General features: G+C 53.1%; 1 protein-coding gene across 5 annotated transcripts in view; it reads left to right on the top strand.

Annotated features, from left to right (window-relative positions):
* Positions 1-477: 477 nt before the first annotated feature.
* The window catches only part of R3HDM2 (R3H domain containing 2), a gene marked incomplete at its 3' end in the record, with an annotated part of 17,702 nt that continues 10,946 nt past the window's right edge, over positions 478-7,233 (top strand). For all 5 annotated transcript variants that reach the window (XM_021382843.1, XM_021382845.1, XM_021382842.1 and 2 more), the window contains 7 exon segments: positions 478-3,235; positions 3,420-3,461; positions 4,094-4,180; positions 5,052-5,178; positions 6,015-6,093; positions 6,733-6,792; positions 7,007-7,147. In XM_021382843.1, the coding sequence (XP_021238518.1) occupies positions 3,068-3,235; positions 3,420-3,461; positions 4,094-4,180; positions 5,052-5,178; positions 6,015-6,093; positions 6,733-6,792; positions 7,007-7,147 (704 nt within the window).

Below are 7,233 nucleotides of genomic sequence, written 5' to 3'. Positions count from 1 at the left end.
AGTGGGGGGGTGGGGGGGTGGGAAGGGGCTTGCGCTGCCCGGAGCAGGTTTGGGGATGCACGTGGAGCCTGTGTACAGTCAGGAGCTGTGTCAGGAGCTGCGTGGCTGTTGTTGGTCCTGCAACGAAGCCTTCTTTTGCAGCCACTTGTGCACCCGAGGAGCATCCTCCAGCACCCCAAAGCCGCACCAGCGGCTGTGCCCCGGGGAAAGCAGAGGGCGGAAGGCTCCGTATAGCCCCACAGGGCAGGAGGAGCAGGCTGCAGCCTGGCTCGGGAGCTGGGATCGGCGGCACCGGCTGCATCTCACCGCCCCCGGCCCTTCGGTAGCACGGCTCGCCGCTACCCGGGCTCTCCCGGTTGCTCCTGGTGACAGAGCTGGTTGCCATGGAGCGCTGGCTCCGATTGGCTGAGGCGGGAGCCAATCAGCGCGCAGCTGGGAGAGCATCACTCCTCGTGCGGGAGGTTCCTGCTCGGTGCTGCCGACACCAACGCCGTGCGCTGAGGGGCAAAGTGAAATGCTCGGGCTCTGGAAGAGGGCTGTGGCTTTGCCCCCTCACCTCTTCCAGGCTGGGTTGTTGGCTCCCGTCACCTCTTGCACCGGCAGATCTCCCTCGGGTGGGGCAGCTTTCCTTGCCCAGCTCCCAGCGCTGAGAATTGGCTCTGGCTGCCCATCATCGACGTGATGTGATGGGGACTGTCCTGCCCACGAGTGAGTCACCGCCTTGGGATGTTTATTTCTGAGTCTTCCAAGCACTGGAACTCTGCTTAGCATGTGATTGGACCCGGTTTGCCTTTAAGCACGCTTCCTTCATGTTTTAGAACCAGCCTGAGGATGCAGAGAGCTGTTCCTGGGGCTCTGTTGGGTTCGTCCTTGTCAGTGGGGTTGCTGCTGCCTTCTGCAATGTGGGACTCAATGTTCCATTAATACAGCACAGCACTGGTGACTTGGGCATGTCTATCTAATAAGGTTATGCTCTGCCCTGTCGAATGCTTCCTGGAATGAGCCTCAGAAAGCAAAAGCAGGGAAAAAAAAATAATCTAGGGACAAGACTGGGGGGAGATGTGAGTCAAGAGTTGTCTCTGAAGACAATTGTGAAGTCTGAACGTGCAGGTTTATTGCTGAGGCTGTGGGTTGGTGCCTTCCCTTTTGGGGGGAAGGTGAGGATGGAGTTACCCTTCACCCAGCCCTTGAGCAGTGCCCAGTGCTTGCTGCCGCCCTCCGAACTCCAGTCACTCAGCTCTGCTCTCTCACCTCCAGCAGCACTGCTGGGCACTGCTCTGACCCAGATTCGGTGGCTTCCCTGATGCTGCATCTACGTCATCTTCCCATCTCCTCCCTGGCAGAGCGCAGCTCAGTGCCACCCACCCCGAGTCCTCTGAACTTCCCCTCTCTGCAAGCTGCTGTCTGTCGCTGCAGCTCATGTCTGCCACCCCCTCATGCGACCCACGCCTGTCCTGAGGGAGCGGCGCTGATTCATTCATACAGAAAGGAAAACTCTTCTTGCAGGCATCGCTGTGCAGGAGCGCTGGCAGTGCACAGCTGCTCTCCTTGGTGCTTTGCATGCAAGGAAACGTTCTGGGGGCTGCTGCCGGGGGCAGAAGGTTCCTCAGGAGGGGCAGTGCACAAATGTCTGCTCAGTGGTGCTGTGTCCCCACCTGTAGGGAGGAGAACTGGTGCTATTTCCCCCCCATGGATTGCAGTGGGGTGAGAGAAGATGCCATTACCCTGCTCGGGTTTGGTTCTTCCTCCCCAGGTGTTCTGCAGGGTGGGCACGGTGCTGCAGCAGCTCGTGGGGTGAAACCTCCCTGCTTTGCCGACTGCAGCCAGAAATCACTCCAGGAGCTGCAGTAAAAGCAGAACACGTTTTATGTTCGACATCCCCACAAATTAAAAGGGGATGAGGTTGAATGAGTTAATGAATATTAGCAGCTCCGGTGCAGAGCTGCCAGGAGTTAATAAATCTTAGTGAGATCTGACACTTTCAGCCATGTTCTGCCAAAGCAATTAATAAATTGATAAGCGTCAGCTGTGTCTTCTAGTGTCGAGGTCTTTTGTTGGAGCTCCTCTGAAATGTGGGCTTCCCCCTTTCCCTTTGGAGCCCTATCACTGGGCTGTGTCCCAACAGGGGCTGCACAAATGCAGTCCTCAGGACCAGAATCCCTCTGCAGCCCTCCCTAAGCTGGTTTATCCCTCTCTGGAGCTCCAAGAGAGCTGCTTTGGCTGAGCCCAGGGAGCTGACTTTAGTTCTAGGCAGTGGGCTTGGAGCTGACTCAATTTTATGAATGGATGTGTCACATCCGTTCCTCCTGTTCGTGCTGGGAGCAGAACGAGGCACACAGCCCTGCCCGGGCTCTGCTTGGGCACTTCAGGGCTCTGGGCAGGCTGTGTGCTAATCAGAAGGATGCAATTAGACCCAACTTCATTAGGAAGCATTATGTTTTCATCTGCAGTGGCTCGGCTCCTGCTTTTTCTGAAGTATGGAGCCATAAGCAGCCACAGAGAAAAAAACCAGTGTCACTGTTTCCCAGGAGAAACTGGAGCAGTCTCTGGATACGAGGCTGCGTCCTCACTGAAGATGCCTCTGACTACCTGCAAGAAGGGCAGGGCTGCAGTCTGGGGAAAGAATGCAGGTTTTTGGTTGTTGTCTGTGCAGGACAGAGCACGCCTCATCCAGCTGTTGGCTTTGTATCACCTGAATTCCTCTGTGTGTTCGTTAGCGTTACCCTGAGCCTCTCCTTTGCATCAGAGCAGTTACAGGGCAGGGTGCCTGCACCTCTGCGTGCCTCAGGGCCTTTGTTCAGCAGTGCCCATGATTTCAAGGTCCTGGTGAGAATCTCAGGGCTCTTGTGAGGCCTCGTGGAACCTGGGGCTGCATCCAAGGGGACAAAGGGGTGAGCGTAGGGTGCAGGGGTTGGGGTTGTTGTGCACAGAGGGAGTTGCAAGCAATTACAACCTATACGTGCAGGAGTTAGAGCTCCAGTTGGGAGGGCTGTCCTTCCTGACCCTTCTGCCCCGCTCTGTCTCCTCTTCTGGCAGGTGCCCATCGCTGCCTTGCAGGGCTCTGAAGATGTCAAACAGCAACACAGCGCAGGAGTCCCTGGAAATAATGAAGGAGTCAGAAAAAAAGGTGGTCGAGGAATCCGTGAGCAAAACCAAATACGTATCCAGGTCACCCAGCAAGGAGGAAGCGGAGAAGGATGGGGGGGAGGAGGTCAGCGTGCGTCAGGAATCTCAGGTGAGCATGAAATGGGTGGGCAGCCTTTCCAGCAGCACGCAGAGCTCCACTCGTGCTGCCTGATAAACGTGCTGTCGGGTAGAGACCTGCTTCCAAATCACTGTGCTGCCTCAAACAGCAAACAGCTCTCATACTGTGCACCTTCACGTGAAGCTTTTTGCCTTCTTCTTTCCTTTTTCCGCAGAGACGGACGTCGGGTCATGGGCATGCCAGAAAAAGAGCCAAGGTATGGGATATTCCAGCATCCCTTTCTTCTTCAGGCCGTTCCCTGTGGCTGATCCTGCCTGGGATCTCATGGGACTGGCTTCTGTTTCCCATTTGCCACCCAAGCCAGTCAGCTTGCCAGCAGTCCCGAAGCCCCAGGTTTTATTTTAAACTGAGCACTACTACGTTACCCAAAATAACCAAAGCCAACGGGTCGGGCAGGGTAGGTGTAAGTGGGATGACAGCCTTGTAATTAAGAACGGTAACGATTCTCACCTCACATCGCAGATAAAATGATTTGGTTAGCTGTGTCCTTTGTGTGTAGCTTTGATTCTCACCAGGTGAGGAGGGGGGGCTGGGGTTGCTCTGGCTGAAGAGGCCAAAGAGCAGGTGAATTGAGGCAGCGAGCTTGCTCACCTGAAGGTTGGTTGGTTCAAAACCAAACTGAGGGCTGCAGGAAGGAGCTGCTTCACTCTAGGACTCCAAATGTGTGCATGTTCCTGTGCGTTGCAAGATGCTGGTTGGGTCACCCTCCTTTTCAGCAGTTTAATTAACACGGATTGCGTGAATGGCTTGGTAGTGCAACAGCATGAACTCGAGTGCACGCTTTATGGCTGAGGTGTCTTAACTGTACTTTTTCTTTTACTTTTCCAGTCTAATTCAAAGCTTAAGCTGGTCAGGAGCTTGGCTGTGTGTGAAGAATCGTCTAGCCCCTTTGTAGATGGGCTGCTGGAGTCCCAGGTAGGCCCAGAACCAGATAAGCTGCACAGTGTAGGAGCCCAGAAAATCCCCTTCTTTCTAGAGTTGGTATCTTACACTGGGCTTGTACTTCTGAAAACCAAGGAGTTCCCACGTGAGGCTGCTTTTGAAGGGAATGCTCGTCCCTGTTATCACTGCTTGTGTGCATACAGTCACAGCCCTTCCTTCTCTCCTGAGGAATCGTCTGCATAAACTCACTGGGCACCTGCACCTGCTTAAGCCGTGGTGCTTGGTCAGGGACCTCCTGCATAAAGGCAGAAGGAAACGGAAGGATCAGCTGGCACAAAGGCTCGTGCTTTTATAGCCGGTTTTGACTTGAATTTTAGCAGCAGATTATCTGATATTCCCTTTGACAAGCCTTCCGGTCTGTAATGTCTCTTCCCATGGAGCAGGGTGAGCTTGCAGGCCTTGCTGTGCAGCTGCAGCTCAGGAGAGGTGCAGACAAGAAACAGAAAGCTCTGTGCAGCACAAAAGCCACTCATCACGCCTCGTAGGCTTCCTGCTCCCCTCACGCCCTTTCTCTTTCCAGGTTGGGTGGGAGAGTCTTGTTGTAGTGGTGCAAGACCTCATTCACCTTGGACACTCCCAAATCCACAGTGTAATAGAATTTTGTCAGCTTTCAACAGGGAAGGATGTAACTTAGATCCTGGGCAAGGCAGGTGTTCGGCAGTGGCAAATGCTGCTGAGTCCCATCAGATCTTCTTTTTGGAAGGAGAGAGACTGCTTTGCCCACCCTGAGAGCAGAGCCTGAGCCCCATGCCTTTCCATGACTCCTCTCTCAGCTGCCAACGTCTCCAACCACGGCAGTGTTGAGTACAAGTAACTGAGAGCACCACGGTTTGTTTTCTTCCAGGACATCATTCAGTTGCATGTTAGCTGCCCCTCTGACAAGGAAGAGGAAAAGTCCACGAAAGATGGGGCTGAGAAAGAAGAAAAAGAAAAGAATAAAGACAAGGCACCAAGGAAGATGCTGTCTCGAGGTCGGGTGCTCTTATGAACAGAGCAGGTCTTACCTTCCCTGGTTTGAGGATCCTGGGTGTCAGTGGGAGCGTTGTTGGGAGCAGAGGGGTTATCTTTGCTGATGACTGTCCAGGAATGCATCATCTTGATAGCATCCTTTGTGGAGCAGAGCGTGGGGGAGAGCTCTGTGGGGTTGCCCTGTGCCCCAGTGGCTTTTTAAATGTGCAGGTGCCAAACCGAGAAGTCCCACTATGTGGGCTCTTGGTTGCAGTGCAATTTTGATTTTCAGAGCACCTGCCACAGGTGCCAAAGGAAAAAAGTTGCAAGGAGATGAGCTAAATTTCCGCTGAATAACCCTGCCTGTTTGATTTGGGGGCAGAGAAATGGCTAAAAGATGCACGTTCAATCTGGTGAGCAAGCTGCACCTTGAAATCTTGTACAGAGAGCAACTGCACTGGGGCAGCTTCGCTTTCAAGTACTGGGTTTTTTTTTCTGCAGTCACTCCTAAAATGAAAAGGGTGTGAGGAAAGGGGAAGAACAGAGCCATTGGGCTCTCTGGTTAGAAAGCTTGCAGGATGAAAGGTGCAACAGTTACTTATTTGTACCAAAGTGTGGCATGCTGCATTTGCAGGGGTCTCCTGTAACAGCACGGGCTATCCTGAACGTGCTCTGAGCAGGTTTTAGGGACAAGGTTTCCTTTATTGAACTTCCAGGTCCCTCTCCTTGGCATCCTCCTGATCTGTCCTTGCGGGGGCATCATTCTCATGCATGCACAAGTCACTGCTGAGAGGCACCTCCTCCAGCCCGTTGCATCGCAGCGCTTTGCTCATTTGTTCTGCCGCTGTTGTTCTTTCAGATTCCAGCCAGGAATACACGGACTCCACTGGAATCGATTTGCATGAGTTTTTAGTAAATACACTGAAAAAAAACCCGAGGTAGGTGACTGGTCGGTCGAGAGGAATCTTTCTGATGGAGGGAAGGGAGGGAGCGCGTGGTGAGCGATGCTGCTCTGCTTGCCCCTGCCCTCGTGGTGTTTGTGTCTGCGTGTGTATCCATCTATCTTGGGAGGAGGGGGAAGTGACACCTATAGGACTGCAGCTTTATGTCACGATCAGAACGTGCCTGCGTGCTGCGGAGAGACAGATGGAGGAGGAACGCTTTGTTTGAGTGCAAGCAGGAAGGAATCTTGACCACCTTAAAGCCCACTGTGTAAATGGTTGTCAAATGTTCGCCTCCAAAGGAGCTGCTGCTGTGTCAGTAATAAACGCAATCAAGCCGAGTGCTGGCATAGGAGCAGCAGAGCTGGAGTCATTACGGCAGAGCTTCCAGCAGAGCAGAGATTTGGTACGGCCAAAAGCCAAGCACTGTTAGCAAAACAACTGCAAACTGGGGGGGGGGGGGGAAAGGGGAGTTTTGTAGTTCGTTGCTGTGGAGGATGTGTGAGGTTCGGTTAGCGGGGTTGCTCGTGACTTTTTGCTGGTGCAGGGAGGTGGGTGCCAAGCAGAGGGATCTGTGCTTTGCTCTCTTTAAAGGTGGCTTTTCCCTTTTGTCTTTTTTCTTTTTTTTTTTGGCAGGGATAGAATGATGCTGCTAAAGTTAGAACAGGAGATTCTGGAATTTATTAGTGATAGCAAGTAAGTGGTCGTTAAGAAATTCCTCTTAATATCCAATCTAAGTATTCCCTGGCACAACTTGAGGCCGTTACACTTAGTCCTGTCACTTGGCGTGGTCTGATCTGGGATCTGGTCAAGGCATCTGTGGCCTCTCCCTTTCCCTCTCTGTTTTGGTGCGTGATTATCATCTGTTTCAAAGCCTCCTAAACTCTGACCCTTCCTTCCCTGTTCTCAGCAATCAGTTTAAGAAGTTCCCTCAGATGACCTCGTACCACAGGATGCTGCTGCACCGGGTAGCTGCCTACTTTGGCATGGACCATAACGTCGACCAAACTGGGAAGGCAGTCATTATCAACAAGACCAGTAACACACGAATGTAAGGGAGAGGGAGAGAGGACACCCCCTTCCCTTCCCTTCCCTTCCCTTCCCTTCCCTTCCCTTCCCTTCCCTTCCCTTCCCTTC

The sequence above is a fragment of the Numida meleagris genome, unplaced genomic scaffold (genome assembly GCF_002078875.1).
Source record: "Numida meleagris isolate 19003 breed g44 Domestic line unplaced genomic scaffold, NumMel1.0 unplaced_Scaffold296, whole genome shotgun sequence".
Lineage (NCBI taxonomy): Eukaryota > Metazoa > Chordata > Aves > Galliformes > Numididae > Numida > Numida meleagris.
The sequence above is the reverse complement of the archived record's forward strand: the minus strand, read 5'-3'. Positions and strand labels throughout refer to the sequence as shown.